The 20,450-nt window shown below is 41.2% G+C and overlaps 1 protein-coding gene across 1 annotated transcript in view; it reads left to right on the plus strand.

Moving 5' to 3' along the window:
- Window positions 1–20,450, plus strand: part of nfyc (nuclear transcription factor Y, gamma) — a 22,546-nt gene extending 2,096 nt beyond the window's left edge. The window contains 11 exon segments of the mRNA XM_039821035.1: window positions 4,557–4,663; window positions 9,579–9,650; window positions 10,995–11,108; window positions 12,777–12,860; window positions 12,862–12,873; window positions 15,372–15,542; window positions 17,514–17,582; window positions 18,049–18,201; window positions 18,562–18,666; window positions 18,770–18,829; window positions 19,126–20,450. Of these exon segments, the coding sequence (XP_039676969.1) occupies window positions 4,565–4,663; window positions 9,579–9,650; window positions 10,995–11,108; window positions 12,777–12,860; window positions 12,862–12,873; window positions 15,372–15,542; window positions 17,514–17,582; window positions 18,049–18,201; window positions 18,562–18,666; window positions 18,770–18,829; window positions 19,126–19,245 (1,059 nt within the window). The 5' untranslated portion in view covers window positions 4,557–4,564 and the 3' untranslated portion in view covers window positions 19,246–20,450.

Here is a 20,450-nt window from a genome sequence, read left to right on the forward strand (position 1 = left end):
TTGCACTGCAGGTCACACCGAGCATGTCCGTTATGTACCTGCCTGTTCTTTTTTTTTAATCACAAAACAATTGCGCCAACATCTGTGAAAATTGTGTCCGTGGGTGTCCCAGTAGTTAATCTGTAATTCCTGGCTGGAAACTTTTTTTTTTTTTTTTTTTTTGCCTGAGTAGATCATTTACCCTGCATGCTGTAACCATGCCAGTTTATTTCTGTGTGGTACTTATGATTGGGTTCATTAAGGTGAACACAGTAATTTGATTTATGTCCATCTTTTAAAATGAATTGTTTGTCTGGATGACATTTGTTACCTAGGCTGTATTTATTCCATCTATTCAGGTATAGTAAATCAGAATAAAACAGACATACTGAGTGTTAAACATTAGGTAACGATTCTCAGTGGTCCAATTCATTTGTTTTTCTGCTTAGGAGACTTTAACCTCTAGTGACCTTCCTGCATAACTGCCCATTCTGCATCATTGACAGTTTCACACAGCAGAATGTGGAAAATTGACCTCTTGCTAGACATGTCAGTGTAGCAACACTCATCCCATAGTTGGTAATATTATTATACAAAAAAATACCCATGTCTTTCAGTTGATTTCATCATTTATAGTGAGTGAAACATTGTGGTAACCAGTACATGGCGTTACATGTTTGCTCTTTGTACAGCCTGATGTTTGAACTGGTAGCAAGCATAAAGAGTAACAATGTGTAAGGTCGCTTTATGGTCATAGTATGGGGCAAAGAAATAATCTTTCTCTTTTAGCCCTTCCTCTTTGTTGTCCCCTTTCTCTATCACTTGTCACCACACTTTATCTTAATTTGTCTATATCTATGTTATATGCTAACATCATATTGAATTGAAAGGGGATTATAAAAAACATCAGTTTAGTTTTAAAACTATCTGGGATTATCTGAACTATATTCTCATGAAAACATTTTTCAGAGCTTTTCACACTGTTAGATTAATACATTAAGATTATAAATTATTAGATTATAACTCTTGCCCCTTTTATTTGTGTGTGGGTCATACCTCTCAGTGCACATCTGGTTCAATGTGAAGTGTCAGCTCTGCTTCTGGGATGAGGTGAGTTTTTCTTCAGCACAATGACGTGTTACTGAAACACCTCGGGGAAAAATTCACTCTTCTGCCTCAAATTGGCCTTCAATTTGTCCTAAACTGCCTTGCCTCATTACCTTTCAACTACACTCCACAAAATTAAGCTCAATTTACACCAACCGTCAGGTCATTTAGGGGTCAATTAACTGCAGAACATTTCACCTTAACCAAAGGCCAATTCTCTCAACTGTACTGTCTCTTTTTAAAAACAATGCCAGTGTTTGAGTTTGACGCTGAAAACTTTGCCCATTCCTTGTTCTTTTACTAATCTTAGAAAGCATATGAATAGGCACGAGACTTAGTGATACTATCTTGTTGTTTTTTCATGTTTTTCTGCCTCCACTGCTATCAGGTTTATTTGGACAGGAATTGAAGTCTTGTGTAAAGTGGTGTGATGTCAGAGTTGGAGCGAGTTGCTGATGCTGCTGTGAGTGGCCACTTGATGTGACGTGCCAGTTAGCAAGAGAGGGAGGGAGGCATGAGAGCCGGAGAGATGCGGTGTGGCAGAACAACATTAGCGCTGATTCAGCTGCTGCAAGCGGAGCAGCATTGGCTTTCTCAGAGAAGTTGGAAAAAGGGGATCAGGTGAAAGTAAGTAAGACCGAACAAGAGAGATGGGAAGAGCTGGAGAAGAAACAGGAAGAGAGATGTAGAGCCGACGAAGGAGGATGAGCAAGTTGCTGTTTTGGACAATGTCGACAAAGCACAGACATCACATTTGTCGTCAAAGACACCGACACACACACACACACACACACACACACACACACACACACACACACACACACACACACACACACACACACACACACACACACACACACACACACACACACACACACACACAGCAGAGTTGGTAGGAAACCCAACACCGGCATCTCTCTGTCTCAGTGACCTGATGAAGGACAACAGAGCCGCAGGGAAGAGGAGAGGAGAGATGAACAGCGCAAAAAACACAATGTACCCTAATATAGCATACAGTAGCAGCTTAGAACAACACAGCTAGACTAGACCCAGACCATAGAAGGTGTTGCACAAGTCAACAGAATCCATTATATTCTGCACTTGTGGGTCATACATCAGCAGGCTCACACACAATCTTTCCATTGGTGCAAAGCCTTTGGAAATATGGTAATATCTGTGTACTGTAGGTAGAGCACACAAGCTAGCTGGAGGGGCAACGTTTAAGGCATGTTGATACTTAACCCTTCACTTCTTATTCACATACTGTATGTTCTATTTCTTTTTCCCTTCTCACGCTTCAGCCTGCCTTTCGTCACACTTGTTCTGCTGTGGTTAGTGCATGGCTGTGTATTTAGATTGAGGGTCACAGGGTCAGAGAGAGGGGGGTGGGGTGTAGCCTATGTGATTTTAGTAACCGCTCTCTCGGTTTTCAAAGAAATTGCAGGAGTTTAAGAGAAGCGTGTTATGTGTGAGAAGGTACTGGGTGGCCTGTGTGTTTTACTTTTTTATCAGTTGAATCATTTGCTATTTTAACTTTTGTATCCTGCTCGGTTTCCTCTGGGCCACAGCATTGTTACCCTGGCACTCTGTAATGCTGTTAAGTGAATTGCCTAATTATTTGTATCTTATCAGGCTACCAGTTGGAGAGTACACACAAAGATACAAAAAGTTGTCTTGTTTAAACCTGTCATAAGATCAAGTGCTAATACGTGTGGTAAAATGCTGTGTAGCTGGAAAAAAAAATGGCTCTCATTTTGTTCACACTATGTGCATGGTCATGGTGCTACAAAGTACCTGGAGGCCATGATAGAACTGGCAGAGGCATCAGGCAGAGGATACAAACTACAATTCCCAGCAGTCATTTGTGCCCCGTGGAATGCTGGGATTGTTCTAGTGACTGCAGGATTTCAATCAACCTTGAAATGCAACTGGACACTGGAGCGTCAGACAGAGAAGGGGAGACAAGGTCAATCACTATCCTGGCTTGCCATAGCTACATGCTGCCCGATTGATTTATATAAAACCAGCCCCCCCAACCGCTGCCATTCTGTCTCATTGATTTAGGCTACTCTATGTCAAAAACAGAATGAGTGAACAGGGTTCAGCAGTGCTTCTTCTATATTATTCAGTAACTCTGTAACTGCCAGAGAAGCAATCTTTCCTGTCAAAAATCAATCAGCTATTCTGGATTAGTGATTTATCGGTTCTAAAATATTTACAACTGCACTTAAACGGTATGAAGAAAGGAGCTGACTTGGACCCAGAGTCAAAACAATCCCCTAAACACTGCTGTTACAGGGGATACACTAGATGGAGTGCTTGAAAGGCTGTCTTTTGTTTTGCATTGGTCTGTCAGCTGGACCAGAGTTGGAGCCATTCATGATGGTTGGCCCAGAGTGAGAAAAGAAAGGGAAGATAAAGAGGAGGACCCCCCTCTCTCCAAACACACTTTTTTTTCTTTTCTTTGTTTTGTCATGTCTCTCTCTTTCTCTCTGCATCTACCTCTTTCTGTTATGTTTGACCCACATAGCTAGTTTGCACAGCAGTCTGACTGTGGCCCTGTTTGTCTCTAACATCCTCCTGTTGAAGCCTTTGGCACTTTGTCATAGTGCTGGCTTAATGCTGAACTGGACAAGGCACTACCCCTCCCTCAGCAACACACACAAACACACCCCGTCTCTCTTGAGTAGCTCATCTCTAGTTCTGGCCCCCCTGTGTTCCTTTTTCTTCTCCCTTCTGGCAAATCTTTTCACTGAGGTAGGGAGAAAAGGGAGCGATTGAAAGAGTGTGATCCAGACACTCCAAGCTCTGCATGCTCAGACAGGCAGGCCAATATTCCTCCAGCAGATTCCTGGCATGCCATAGTAACCTGCTGGCTCCTCTTTCAAACCGTCAGATCCCTTGTAGAAGCACTGGCTTTTATGTCTACATGTACATTCACTTTACAGCCTTGGTTAGTTTGCAAACATGTGTCTTTTCACAATGTGTGCCCATTTAAAAAAAAAAACTGGAACTAAGTTGTTTTCAGGAGATTGTTTCTCTGACACAAACACACATGCATCTCCTAGATCTGTGGCTTCGACATTGTTCTCTGTCCCACATGGTTGACTTGCACATGACACAGGAGCTGCATTTTTGTGCCCAAGTTAAGCCGTTGCAAATCAGGGAGTGTGCAGCAAGTCTGGTGGTGGGTTCTTCTTGGGCAGGTCAGCATCCCACAAGGACAATAATAGGAGCCTGTTGGGGCTCTACTTTAGATTTCACTGCATTATAATTATAGGCCATGCTAGGATATGTGGTCCTGACACATGGGAAGAGCTCTGGGCAGCGCAGCCTTGGCTTGGACTGACTTGACTAATGACCTGTCTTGAGTGTCTGAATCATAAAATCATGTCTTTGTTTTTGTGTTTGCCAATAATTAACCTTTTGCTTCCACCTCTCTCCTCCCCTGTCATTCCTTGATGCAGCAGAGTAGAGGATGTCCGCAGATGCGTTCGGAGCCGGTGGCAGCGATGCCCAGCAAACCCTGCAGTCCTTTTGGCCTCGTGTCATGGAGGAGATCAGGAACCTGACTGTGGTACGCTGTCCACTGAAACCAACAGACACACACATCCAACAACAGCCAAACTAAGATTCAATGGTTTTATGTAGGTCTGCACAATTAATGTAATGTTAATTGCGATGTCACTCCGCTATTCCATAACCACAAAAATTGTGCGTTTTGAGTAAACAAAAAGGTCTGCCGTGTGTGTGTGTGTGTGTGTGTGTGTGTGACACTCTACTCCCTGTGTGCACTGCAGTCTCCATGTTGTAACACCCTTCATTTAAGCAACAGTATTAACAACCAATGAATAAACTTGGAATGTTTATTTATTTTTTATTCTTAAAGGGAGCAAGAAAAACACACATCCGGCATACAAGTAGTACAGAGGATAGGCCTATACAATAATTGAGAACATTTTGCTTCACTCTCCCCACAAACCCTCTTCGGTGGCGACCCCCACCCCCAAGAGAGAAGCTTGATGTTTATATTGTTCACTGTTAACTAATTTTACATCGTCTTTGCTATCTCTTTTTTTCTCTCGCTTTTCCCTCACACAGCCGCTACGCTAATGGTGTGTTCAGACCAAAAAAGGTATCCGGAAATTTGCCGCAGGGTTGTTCAGTGGTGTCACTGAAACGGCCCATTTGTGTGACGTCCTGTTGTGTTCTTTAACCCCCCCAATGTAACACAAGTAGACTTTATATTTCAGTGTTTTCCGTCAGATCGTTTATACTGTAGATCTCGATATTTCCGACCGCACTTGAAGGCAGCTTAATTTCACAGAGAAAGCGAGAAAGAAAAGAGACGAGCGAGACAGATCGACTGTGCTTTGTTGTTTGGCAAACATCTACCTGTTATACAAACTCCTGGACAGTTCAGTGCTTGTGTTTTTAAAGTTTCTTGTGGCAGCGATAGAGGCAGTGATCTTTCCCGTTTACTGTATACAGGATTCTCACACCGCCTCAAAACCGACTGACAAGTCTGATCGCCGGTTACGTGATTGGCCACCACAGCGTGATGTGGGGTTATGTTTCTCCAAAAGTTGAGTAAAGCTGGATTTATGCTTCTGCAGAGGCTCTACACAGAGCTTTCGCTGTAGCCTACGTAAGTGGCCTGAGATTTATACTTGTCTGCGTCTAACTAGCATATCTCTTGAAGAGAATAACAGGGCCGGCATGTGTATATGCTGGGGAGTGTGTGGTATTAGCTTTGGAGCAAGTAGCGACTCTAGAGGCATAGTGGGAGAAACAAAGTGTCTCCTGTGCTTTCCGGTGGGAAAGCTGTAGCAGGAAAAGTTAAACCTCTCCTTGATTTCATGTTGTTTATAGAGAAGGAAAATCAGGAAATGAGTAGGGGGAAATGCGACGCTACCAAGCCACTCACAAACGGACCAATCACAGTTACGGTCTGCGTCACCGCGACGTGTAGTAACATACAGGCACGTTCGAGATTAGCTTCGCCACGCCTGTAAAGTGGACTGGAGCAGGAAGCCGCAGCTGGGGGCAGTGACAAAAAGCTGCAGTCAAGTCAGACAGTTTTCAGCCGTTTCCAGCAGCCTTCAGTCTGAACAGGAAGTCACAGAAACACTCACATCCTGTTAGGTCCGATTTATTAAAATGTTATCGGACCCATTGTATCAGCTTGTATTCGGTCTCTTGTTGGTTTTATTATGACAGAGTAGCTGTTAAAATGCTCTACATGCAATCTGTTGCTAATGTTAATATACAACAGAATGTAAATGATCTGTAATCTGAACGTATTTAGTCTCTAACTACTAAACGTCACCATCAGCCACACAAGTGTTCTGTTAAGAGAATAAGCTTTCAAATCAGACAAATATGAAGAAAAAAAAATGAAACGTTTATATGAAACCTCATGTTGAGTCGATTCTGAACCAATCAGCTGTTATCTGCCTTGATCTCGTGAGGTTATTGTTGCCTACATGTGCATTGTGTCAGATCAAGTCGGACACAAATCTAACCAGCGTGCATTGGGCAGCGATCACCGGTGATCGAATTTGTGCAGGCCTGGCTTATCTCGAACAAGCTTAACTTTTTGCTGCAGGCCGCTGCTTTTTTTTCATCCGAAATGCACTACCCCAATTCAAAATAAATAGACCTTTTTCAGGGCAGACATGTTGACATGTCATAGTAACAGGGTTCATACGTTTTGAAAAAACCTGGAAAAGTTATGGAATTTGAAAAATGCAAATTCCAGGCCTGGAAAGATTTTGGAAACATGAAAGATCCAGAAAGTTTTGGAAAAGTCATGGAATTTGTTTTAACACAGCATAATAATATGTGATTAATAAATGTATTTTCACGTCGTCTTAACCTCAGCGTTCTATTCGGGGAGCGATATTAAGAATCCCACTATGAACCACATAAGTTGTCATTCATTTTATAGTTAAACCTCTGAGGGTAAACTTTAACACAGATTTGTATTCTTATTGTATAATGTCGACTGACATTTTCAGGAACACATAGTCATGGAAATTTGCCGAAAAAGTATTGGTTAAAATGCGTATGAACCGTGTAGTAGGAAAAGCACAGGTGTATTCAAAACCATTAATGCTGGCTGCATTCCACTTAGGAGAGGCCCTGGTATTGTGCATGCTGACTCACTGAAATAGCTTACTGGGACACTGGATGGAATTGAGCCATCGTTAAGGTTATCAATTTCAGCTGTGCTTTTCCTACTATGACAAATCAAATGTCTGCTTTGAAAAAGGTCCATGGAAAGACCTGCGCAGGCTGTTTGAATGCAGAAGTCCGACACCACTCACCGGCGGTCGCTCTCCTCGCTTGCTTCACCAATAACACACTGATGTCATTCACACAACGCACCTGCCATTCTCGCTCTCACTACTGCCTGATTGATGCTTCTGTGTTGAATCTACGTTGAATCTGCCCTCTCAATTATTCTACTTCATGGATGTATTGAGCGCTACCATCGTAACAACGTCCCTAAAAGATATGACCAGTCAGTCTGTTGAGGCAGTAGCGTGTGTGTCGTGTATGATCATGTGAGTATCAGAAGTGTAGAGGGGTTCAGAGCATGTAGAGTTTAAGAAGAGGCTGTATTATTATTTGTTACTCTAGCTGTCTTTATGGTGTCTTTTTGACTTATGTCTGTAAAGTTTAGCCTGTACCAATGTCTTGGCAAAGGACTATAGTTGAAAATTAGCTGGCTGGCTAACACTGGCAGATTTACAGAATGTTACATGTTAATTAATGTGTGTTGTCCTACAAATTATATTTTGTAACATAATCACTAGTTATTTCATTACACGCATCTTAAATGTCATTGTCTATAAGGTCATAGAAAATGTATTATTTTAATTACAATTTGTATTTTTCTTATTTATTGTTAAATTTTTGTTATTTTTAAAGATTTTTTTTTTGGGACATTTTTGGCCTTTATTTTTGACAGGACAGCTGAAGACATGAAAGGGGAGAGAGAGGGGGGAATGGCATGCAGCAAAGGGCCGCAGGTCGGAGTCAAACCCGGGCCCGCTGTGTTGAGGAGTAAACCTCTATATATGGGCGCCCGCTCTACCAACTGAGCTATCTGGGCGCCCATTTATTGTTCCATTTGTCATTTGTACTGTTCAGCAAAGCAAGAACAAATTTTTAAATTTTTTTTTATTTCATTTAGTAAAATATTAAGATATTGCACATTTTTTGTTTATGCATTTCTTCTTATGCTCGTTTAACTTTGTAGGTTCAAGTTAAGAACAAGTTTGCACATTTCAAAATGTTAGCATTTGGTGCATTTTCCTTGATAATAAATATTATTTATATATATATATATATATATATATATATATATATATATATATATATATATTAGGGCTGGGCGATATGGCCTAAAAATAAAATCCCCGATTTTTTCAAAAAAAATCTCCCTCTACTTAAAATCAATCTGCAGATGACAAAGAAATTGATCAAAACAAGTTTTATTTTGTTTTGACTCATACACACACATGGGGCATGTACCATTATGATTATTCATGCCAATTTTGTGGAAATATAAATTGGTTTGAGGTTTTTCTTTTTGGGGGGGGCTATACAACAACAAAAACGGATGCGTGAGATAAAGCTGTTTTCACACATACAGGTGGTAATTCACTTCTCGTTCCTCGCTAAAAGTTGCAATCATTTTAACGTTTTTGCGCAACCTTGCCCCTATTTTCACCTGTTGCTGAGTAACGTACGTTAACATCCCATCGTCTCTTGAATGTAGCATACCTGTAGCAAGCTCCTTCGTAGCGATAAAAACAAACGTCGAAGCGGAGCTCCGTGCGGCGTATGCAAGTTGTTTAAGCCGCTACAGACCTCCGTCACAGCTCGGTTGTATCAGCAGCATTTAGTAGATGTGTTGAGCCGCAAAAGAGTTCCTCAACACCGGCTCTGGTGCCCCGCATGATGCTCCTTCAGGTCAGCTGTAGCTGGTGGTTCAGTTACCGAGAATAGGTGACTCTCAGCCGGGGACAGTGCACCGCGAGCGGCCGGTTATTTCGGCGGAGATTACGGTTAAGTAAGTAATGAAACGACTGGTTAAGAAAATAATTAATGTTAGTCCCTGTCGCTGCTATGTTGTTTGTGTATCTCTATGGCAAACGCGCGGGGGAATGGATGAGCCCAGAGGGGAGCGTCGGCGGATGTTAAGTTATTAAACATATAAGTTATTTAATCGATTTTTCATTTAAACAAATCCATGTACTACACATTCGAGTTAATCGATAAAATCGATTTATCGCCCAGCCCTTATATATATATATATATATATATATATATATATAGCAGTATTGTAAATCGCAATGGGACTTTTTCTCCAAATCGTGCAGCCCTCGTTTTATGTGATTTCAAACATGCAAAATATGAAAGCACAACTTTGTTGTGCCCTTTTCTGTATCTCTAACTGACCACACATCCATTTTTTCCAGAAGGATTTCCGTGTGCAGGAGTTGCCTCTGGCCCGAATCAAAAAAATCATGAAGCTGGATGAGGATGTCAAGGTAAGAGGACAGCCTAAATAATTGACCATTTTGAGAAAATAATTATGGGGTAAAAGTAAGTAAAATGAGCCACAGAGCTCTAGTGTTATTCCTTACATAAAACTAAGAAATTAAATCCACTACAAGTCAGACCAAAACCGTAAGAGCATATAAAATGTTTGTGAATTCTTAGTAGTTTCTTTCATCATGATAATTTCATGTTATCGTTAAAATTGGTAATGCCTTCTATTCATTTTTAGCATTCTGGTACGTTTTAATAATTGATTTAATAAAGAATTAGGGAAACAAACAGTTTAAAAAAAATACATTTCTGAATTTACTTCCATTTTTAGACAAAAGTTTGATTATTTTAATGCCTTAAAGCCTGGCGGATAATATTCTCTAATTTGGTGCCTGTATTTATCAAGTTGTTGGTTTGTGGCCTGCTGTGCTCAGACAGCTCCGTGCCTGTGAATGGCCTGTTGGACTTATTTTATAATGGAAAAATATGATTAGTGCATTCAGCAGTGTCTGTTGATAAGAAGTCCATTATTTATATCAAATGGGTTAACATCAAAACGTATTAATAGTGTGCATACGGCATCATTAGGTGAAATTACTGATTGTGTATCAAGTAGCTAGTAATACCACTTTGTGAAGCACTGATTTTGTATCCATAAAAATAACCTATATGTAGTATAGGTGTTGCGCTTGAATGTGTTGTGTCAAGAGCGCTATCCCTTTAGTTAAGCTGCAGCTTAAAGTGGTAAAGAGATCAAGACTAACGTATCTGAAGACAGGACCTTTCTGTGAGTCGTGACACTGAAGCTTTCACTGCATGTGTACATGTGAATGGTGTGGCATTATTCTAGTCCATGTAGTACATTTAAGCTTCACATTTATGTCCATATACGTAACCAATTACCGTATGGCTTGGTCTGAGATTTCAATCGATGAAGAAGTGGAGTGTGAAGCTAAGCAATTTGCCTCCAGAGGCCTGCAGACCAGTGATTTTACAACTGAAGAGACATTGTTAGGGATAAACCCAGGTAAACAAAGGTAACTCACAGCTGTGATGAATAGTATAGAAATGGTCAAGCTTTTTGGTGAATAATGACATTCTCCTGCTAAGCATAATAGTTCTGTTTGAGTAGTGTCTTGAGCTGACACATTACCACATACAATATGATGTGATATTTTTAAACAAATTAATGCAGTTATTGCTTATTTTGCAGCACCTGTGACCGTGATGCAGCCATTTGCCTCTCAGGTCCTGAGTGATTCATGTTAAAGCTGAAATGTGATTGATGTTAAATAGTCTGTGGTTGTTTATAAGCAGATGTAACTCCCATATCCTCTGTACAGATGATCAGTGCAGAGGCTCCAGTCCTGTTTGCCAAGGCAGCTCAGATCTTCATCACAGAGCTCACCCTCAGAGCGTGGATCCACACAGAGGACAACAAGAGACGTACGCTACAGGTCAGATACACTCATAGAGGCGTATGAACTTGTCACTCTTTTATGTCCTCCCCGTGTGACACGTTTGACCTTGATCAGAGCATGCTCCAGTTAAGGAAGCCAACTGAATTGTCAATTGTTGACATCTTGTTAGGATTATCTCATCTATAGTAATAATTACATTACCTCTTTCGTCCTTCCGTACATTTCTTCCACCTTTTTTTAATTCCTACTCCTCTCCCACACCCTTACATAATTAGGGTGTGTTTTTGGTTTCTTGCTTTCTATTCACTGAGTGCCTGTGTCTGTGTGCATATACAAGCCGAGACCCCATACCAGCATCCCCTTGAGGACTATCCCTCTGTTTAGTTCTTTCTCCCTCCATTGACTTTGAAAGCAAAGCCAGGCGGGTGCCGTTGACCCACTTTTCCCTCCGGTGCCATTTTGCCTGCTATGCTGTCCCAAAGTTGAATAAGATGGACTCTGGAATGATGTGAGGGGGTGGTGGGGGGGAGCTGAGAATGTGAGAGCGCTGATGGGAACAGTTGGGAAAAAAGAGTCTCACCTGGATGTCAAGAGGGGAAAACTGTGGAGCAGAACATGAAAGCCCTTAAGTCCACTTTATCCCTTCACATTCCTCTGAGAGATTAGCAGCCCATGGATATGTGTGTGTATGCCAATGCAGGTAGAAAAAGAGATTGGAAAAAAGACGGTGTAATCGCTCTCGTCATAGTTAGTCTTAAATTGAAGAAGCGTGTTCACTTTGCTGTTGTATTGACTTTGTCTCAGAGTCCTTTTTTAGCATTAACTCCCAGGTGTAAGAGCTCTGCTCTGCATGCTTTAAATAGAAACTTCAAATGAATCATTTACTGCGCAGGTTTACATGTTAACTACATTAATTTAACTACATTCATTTAATTAGATATGTGTTACGATTGAACCCCATGTGATTTTCTTGTCAGGAAGAACGGCATAGTCTGTTTTCACATGATCACACATAAACACACAGATCTCGAGTCCTATTGTGAAGAGGGCACGCCAATTGAGGTCACCATAGCAACGCACGCCAATAGAACAAGTGTAGATGTGACCTGGTGTTACCAGATATTAATCAAGCTACTATAAATAGCCTCTAGCGCAGAGATGGCCACAATGGGGGGTCCTGACAGCCAATATCCTGTGGAAAATTCCACAGAGACAGCACACTGCTGTGGATATAGGAAGGGAGTATAGCAGCAGAGCCTGTGCTCATGAGGGCAGGGAAGCATCCTGTTCATTTGGACCCATCACACATCACCCAGGTGTATGATTGTGATACTAGGTTGATTTGTTTTTATATTACCTTTACTGACTGTTGGTTAAAAGAAAAGTTATTGAACAACAAATCCTTACACTTGAGAAGCTGGAACAAGCAAATGTTTGGCATTTTGTGTGTGTAAGTGACTCAAATAATCAATTGATTATTAAAATAATTAGTAATCGATTCAGCTCTAAATTTAACCTCAGTTATCAAAGCTTATACCTGGTACAGTTTGTTTCAGGTCCACAGTAGCCTCTTTGTGTGGCTATTTTAAGAGAGTTGACTTTAGGCCTTGAGCCATGTTTAAACATAGGTCGCTGTATACATTGAATCAGTATAATTAAATTCTGACCTAATCTCTTGACCCTCTGTGTATGTTATGTTTACAGAGGAACGACATTGCCATGGCCATAACAAAGTTTGACCAGTTTGACTTCCTGATTGACATTGTGCCTCGAGATGACCTGAAGCCTACCTAAAAGACAGGTAGGAAATCACGCGCTGCATAGTGACGGGGCAAACAGCAGATGTCTCGAAAGGTGTTCTTGGAGTTTTTGGAAAATACACAGGGAAAAGAAGATCTTCATCCCAGGGGTCCATTTCAGAAAGCAGGTTTAGTGAAAACTCTGAGTTGGTTAACCCTGAGATGAGGGAATCTCTGGGTTTTCTGTTTCAGAAAGGGAGGTTATTTAAACCTGAGAGAGAGGGGTAACTCCAGCCTGTTTCAGAAAGAGAGGTAACTTAACCTCAGAGTCAGTTACTATGGTAACTGAGCCTGTGCACCTAACCTGGTCGGGAGCAGGTTTTCTTCAATAAACCTTGAGTTTCTCTCAGTCTCCTCCCTCTGACACAGCGCTCTTTCATTTCCTCATTCATTCATTCAGTCTGTATCAGGCGCATTTTAGTGCAGTTTGTTATCTGCATGAATAAAATAAACAAGGTTGGTTTATTAACTGTGTTTTTTTTCTCAAAACATGGCATTGTCGACAATCCCGTTGATGAAGAAGCTGTATTACTTCGCAGGGAGTTAAACATACGTTGGGAGATGATATTGAGGCGACACCTATAGATGAATTTTCATTTCCAGATACTAGCCTACCTATTTGAGCGGTATCGTTTTTCTTCCCAGTCTATCTGTTATGTAGCCTACATAACCTTATCCGTCCTCATATCACTAACGTCACCCATCGTGGACATGCTCTACATCCCAGCACATCTTTGTGTCTCATTGCGTTTTTTTTGCAAACAGCGACTCGATCGCTCTGAAACGTGTTTTTAAACGTTTTTGTAGTGTTCCCTGGACACAAACCAGTAAGGAGTACTGTAAAGTACAGTAAAAAAAAAAAGGAGTTCCACAGTATTGCAGGTGAATGATGTAAACCCTTTGAAATAAAAGATTATGAATTATAATTCTGTTAATGATGGTGCTGCAGCCTCAGAATGGGATTAGTAGGACTAGGACTTTTTCTCCCGCAGGATTGCACCTAAATGAAATAGATTATAGGTTCAATACCATTTCACCAGTAATATTATACTTATGATTAAATATGATATCAATACCCTATATTAGAGCTTACGCATTTACTCTAGCAGCAATTTTCTCCCATGCAGAGTCGCTCTCTTTTGCAGCAGCCACTGTGTTGTTTTTTTAACAAAATACATGTTCAAACTCGCTGTATGTGCTCATGAGTATTTCCGCCGACCAGTTTGTTTGTGGTTGTTACCATGGTGAATCGTAGTATCATGGCTCCATTCATGCTGCCTTTTATAGTGGTGGTGCACATGCTTAACTCTGAGTGAACCTGCTCTGAGTTGATTGAACCAACTCAAATCAGCTGTTCTGGAACAAAAACTCAGTGTTTCCCATCTCAGGGTAAATCAACTCAGAGTTCAGGGTTAGACTCAGTTTGTTAAACCTCCTTTCTGAAACGGGCCCCAGGTGCTTTTCCATTGTTGGCAACCTTGAGGTGCTGTAAACATCCTTGACTGGAAGCTGGAGTTTGTATAGCGAGGGCTTTCAGTCGGATGTTTGCAGCATCTTATTGCCTCTTACAGCCAACAGTAACCTGAGCGATGACACTACTTTGTACAATTAGTAACAGAAAAGCACAATTATAGCGAGCATTCGGATACGTCTTCTAACAGGGACTAATTCAATAAGGATATAATCGAGTGCCTTCTCTTACAGAAAATTGCGTTAAAGTTTTGCTCAAACAAGAGATTGATGTAGTAGATACAAATGTAGGATACCAGATGGAGGAGTAAGATATATAAATTGGTCGTCAAGTAGACTGTCTCCAGGCATGTAAACATCCTACACTCTCAGCTGTGTTGTCATGGAGCTGGGAGAAGGTTGTTTACGCTTCTGGTGATGGAGAAACCTCATCAAGATGAAGCCCTGTTCATTAGTCAGTTATTAAGCAGAATGACACAGGTCAATGTTTACTGATAATTTAATTTGTGATTCAAGCCCCCATGCCAGCAAGCATCTGGCCTGCTGATCTGAGGAAGCTGAATGCCAACTAACTCTGATACTGCACGTAATGGTCAGAGAGAGCGTTTTTATACAGTACATACATAAATAATTGTCTAATTAAACATTTAGTATAGCTATATTTCAGTAGACTCACAAATGTTTGATACTGTTTTTTTCTGTGTAAATTGTTCTGGTTGATGCCAGGCCTGCACTCTTATGGTATTGACCAGTATGGTGTCACAATGGATCTTATGTCCAGATTACATTACTCCTCCACAGCCACATCCTATCAGTTATTTATCAGACCTGCCCTCTTCTACCGTTACACCTGCAAAAAATAATTCATGGAGATGTAATGGACTGATGGGCCTTCGTGTGTGTGTGTGTGTGTGTGTGTGTGTGTGTGTGTGTGTGTGTGTGTGTGTGTGTGTGTGTGTGTGTGTGTGTGTGTGTGTGTGTGTGTGTGTGTGTGTGTGTGTGTGTGTGTGTGTGTGTGTGTCATCTTCAGGAGGAGATGCGTCAGTCAGTAGCTCCAGCAGAGCCGGTGCAGTACTACTTTACTTTGGCCCAGCAGCCCGGAGCTGTACAGGTGCAGGGCACACAACAGGGCCAGCAGCCCGGCGCACAAACGACCATCCAGCCTGGACAGATCATCATCGCTCAGTCACAGCAAGGACAGGTAATATTAACACCTTGTTTGAAGATCTCATAACAGGGTAACAGCTGGATATAAGAATTCTAGGCAATAATGAGGTTAATGTGGAGAAGCACACAGACTACAGCTTTAACTGCCCAAACAGAAACACAAATTACCAGTTAATGAAGCCTGCGCTGAACTTCAAGAAAAGGAAATTGTGTTTGAGTGCATGTGTGTTTCTGTGTCTCTGTGTGACACCTGAAGATTACATCTCCCAAGTAGTTGAAGTAGCACATTCTAAACTCCACCCCCGTCCCAGGAATCATGCTGCAAAAGGCTTGTTACTCGGGTCATCACACCTGGCTTTATTGATATTAGTCTTAGCTCAAATTCAATAGCTGACCACTCTCCCACCAGCAGGAATAACTGCACCTCAGAACACACCCAGGGCACATAACTATACACACATGCACGCCCTCCCTCTAAAACCCTGCAGAGGAAACATTTGATCTGAACAGGATATTACCTTATTTGTTATTTACTTATATGAATTTCAATGAAAATGAAATAAAACATTTTATAAACACGAAAAACCTGAACACAAAAATTTCTGCTATCAGTCCTTGTCTATTATTGCAATATCACAGCCTCTAATATTTACACATCACACAAAGTGTCTGAATCATGGTTGAGTTTCTGAAATTGTATAGGAAGCAGTATACGTTTTGCCTTATAAGTGAAGCACACATAAAAAATAGAAAATAACTTAATAACTCAAAAAAATCATTAAAGGCTTGTTGAACACTTCATGTATGCTTTTTCAATGTTTCTTATCCTCACGGTTTCAGTTGCAGAGAATTGAGCGGAAAGAAACAAAAACTGTGAATCAGTAGCTGTTTTTTATTGGATCGAAGTACCTAGCGCACACATACAAAAACACACTCCGTTTCACTCACACACAGGCACTTACACCAGGCAGTAAGATAACAAACATGCAATTTTCAGACATCTTTCAATTGTCTCTCTTTCTAAATATCTCACTCCTACTTTTTTTTGCTGCTGAGCGCTCTCTCTCTATGCAGCTTGGTATCTGCATGTTATGTAGCCATGCTGTTGGGCTGCTGTGGTACTTCATGCTGCTTCAGCAGACTGCCTTTAGCTGAGCTGTCCTACTCGTTTAGACCTGGCCTGATTCACTAGCACTGCTACTGCTGCAGTCCCCGCTGAGAGCAGGGAGGTCACAGTTTGACACTCACCTTACGTAGACTCCATTGTAGGCTATTTACAAGGCAGCACAGGGAATAAGTGCAAGTCTTACATTTGACTTCCCAAAAAAGCCATTTGGTTTGTTGAGGTGCTTAAATAAAAACATTGAATCTTTGAAGCTTCATCTCAATCCCTCTGTCAATGCAGCCTACCTATTTAATTTATTTCCCCCAGTTTTGCATTGCATGTAAAATGTAACCCTCTTGATGGTATTTAAGTCATATCACAAGTGTTTTCTAGTGTAAAACAGAGCTGATTAGATTCCCACTACCTATCAGGCACATGCCTTGTTTGGTACAACATAATTGGTCTATGGTGTAAAGTGTTGGCAGGAAATACCCTTTATTTATGTGTCTGTGTGCAGAGCTTTCAGTGTCATTAGTTGTCACTTTACCAATCTATTTTCTTAGATAACCAACTATCATAAGTGTTAATGAAACCACAGTTGACATTACTTGAGCTGCTGTAAATGTCACTGTGATGTACATGCATTTTTAAAACCTGTCCAAACTCCACCATGGAGTTTTTTTTTTTTTTTTTACACGTTTCTGACATTTCACCTCAGCTTCTTTATTAATCATATCATTAATTGTCATTAGCTGCTTATATGCCACCGTTTGCTGCTCTAACATTTAAGCTTTCTACACACTCCACACATGCTTACACTCACGTGTTCAGTTGTTGCAATCGCTGCTTTCTCACTGTGTCTTTCTCTCATTTCCTCATTCTATTCTATTGGGCCATCAGATGCTGCAAGGTGCCACCATGCAGCAGTTACAGCAAGTGCAGGTGCAGTCACAGGGCACACCCATCACGGTAAAGACACGTGCACATTTGCATTTATATGTTCATTAACCAGGCACACAAACAGAGGCCACTACTTGGTGCCACAGCCCTGTAGGTGACTGCTGCCTATGAGCTTTGCCTGCTCAGGTGACTGAGGCCTGTAGGGGCGACTGCAGCATGAGATCAGGTGGCCTCTCCTAGATAGTGTGACAAGACAGAAGACAAAGGGAGGTCACGAAACCTGCATTGTCACCTCATGTTCCAACATTTTTTGTGCCTGCCTAATGATCTTGAACAGACTTTTAAAATCTAAGAATACTTAAGTTTTATGGTGCTGGTTAAAATCTTATTTCAGGGAAGTTAGTGATTTCCTGGTTTTTCGCTTTGTGTCTGTCAATCACAAACTACATGTCTTTACCAGTTGTTGTTAAACAACTAATATGGTAGTTCTGTTTGTCTCTCTTTCTGCTTTTCTTTCTTCCTTTCTCTCCATTAGAGTGCGCCCGTGGCCATGCAGGTGAGTGAGGGCCAACAGGTACAGATTGTCCAAGCTGCCCAGGGTCAAGCTCAGGCAGGTCAAGCCCAAGGCCAGACCATGCAGGTCATGCAGCAGATCATCACCAACACAGGAGAGATCCAGCAAATCCCAGTAAGAAATAATATCAAGCTGAAAAAAAAATGTGATGGGAATTGGGAGAGATTAGTGCCAGAGCAAAGAAGCTCAAACAGTGGATGAAACCGCTAAAGTGGTCTGTGTTTGGCTGCATGTTTGACGTGGCGTTTGACATTGTGTTACTGCACAAACATGATGTTTTAGTGAATGATCCACCCTTCACTGTTTGATGGGGATCATCAATCATAAGTTTTACAAAGTTAACAATTCACCAGAGGAAAGTGAATGATTCTCATTGCTGTTGTCCAAAGTGGGAAAATGGCTGTGACCTCTGTGTTTGAATGACCTTTTGCTCCAAACCAAACTTTGTCTCCCCCTTGTGTTGGTTGATTGTAGGTGCAACTAAACACAGGCCAGCTACAATACATCCGTCTAGCCCAGCCTGTGTCTGGAGCGCAAGTGGTCCAAGGACAGATTCAGACTCTCGCCAACACCCAGCAGGTAATCACAATAGCAACAAATATCATTCATAAATCAAATGATCTTATATCCAAGCATTATCATTCTTTATTTGTTTCTTTAATCTAACTTGTTTTGTTGTCAGATCACACAAGCAGAGGTACAGCAAGGACAGCAGCAATTCAACCAGTTTACTGATGGACAGGTAAGAAATGTCATTAATATATCCAATGACAGTGACATTTTCAGCTAAATATAGTATATTTTATTTTGACTCACTTGCTCTTTTTATTGGCTTGTTAGCATTTTAACTAGTGCACACAGCCAGTTGTGAACCAGCTGACGTGCCCCTTGAAAAAATTTTTATAAATAATTTATATCTCAAATTAACCAGAAAAGCCTCAATGAGAAGTTTTTTTTTTTTTAATTTTTTTTTCCCAAGACTGTGCCGGCCAAGAAAAGTAGCAAATAACATCAGTTGCCTCTCTCTCTGTTTTACAGCAGTTGTATCAGATTCAGCAGGTGACGATGCCAGCAGGACAGGAGCTCACCCAACCGATGTTCATACAGTCCACCAACCAGACGGTTGACGCACAGGTCACGCAGGTCAGCACCGACTGAGCCCAACCAGGAAGCTTTTCCCCCCACACACACAACACGCATACCAGCCCATGTGATGCCGACAGATGTCACCAACTCTGACAAAGGACTCTGCACTGCTCCTGTAGACGAGGGACCCAAAATCTTGTAACACTCTTTATTTGTAATAAACTTAGTACACTGGACAAAAAACAAAGGGACACTGATTGACTTTCAAAAGTACATGTTAAGTTGCATCCATGCTTACACACTGTTGGCCTCTTGTCACTCACATCTGTAGCAGAAACATGCATCCACTGCCACAGTCCCTGACACCAGTCTCTCATCTCTGCCCAAACCTCAAGGATTTTTCAAAAAATAAGTGTATCCTTTATTCCTGGCACTTTCCTTTCTGCTCTTTATTTGGAAATGAATTGGAAAAGTGTCCGTCTCTGTCTACATAACCTGCTCCTAGCATATTTGTGGCTGCAGGTAGCCATGGGATTCTTCACCTTTTTGCTTTCCTTCTGGGAAAACCTGAAGCATACTCTCTTTATTGTTTCCCATGTAGTTGATTGATAAAATGAAGCCATATACCTCAGATATCACCTTTTTTATAGCAAGTCAATCTAAGGGATCTCGAGAAGAAGCTATAATGTTCAATGATAATTTTATGTAGTTTCTCTTTTGTGTTGTTTACCACATTGACGATGAAGCATGACTTTGTGTTTTAAGGGCTTCACACTGTATAGATTAACCTTGTATGTTAGGGTGTGTGTGGGGGGGGTGGTATTTCATGCCCCCACACCACACTCATCTTTACTCTTTCATGTTGTTCCTTTAATTCACTCTTTCTTCACCCCTCTGTCTTTAGAGCAGGGAATGTATTCTCTGCCTCTATGCAGTTTCACACAGCCCTCTCTACCCCGGGGGGTTTGGAGTCTTGTGCCCTGGTTGAAGTCTCATGTACAAACATGTGACTGCCTGAACAAAAAACACACCCTTTTAATAAAACTCCCTTTTTCCAATACAAGTTTTTCTTTTGGTTTTGGGATTATGTTTGGCCTCATATCTTCCCCCATCTTTTTTGTACAGTAATGATTATTATCAATGTTATTATTGTTATTTTTGCATGTAGTTCAAACTGCCAGCATGACATGCAATAGATAGGTACAATTTTATTTTTGACGTTCCTTTTTGTAAACAATTTTGTTTGTGAGAAAAAAAAAATAAAAACCATAACTAAG

The sequence above is a fragment of the Perca fluviatilis genome, chromosome 13, assembly GCF_010015445.1.
Source record: "Perca fluviatilis chromosome 13, GENO_Pfluv_1.0, whole genome shotgun sequence".
Classification (NCBI taxonomy): Eukaryota; Metazoa; Chordata; class Actinopteri; order Perciformes; family Percidae; genus Perca; species Perca fluviatilis.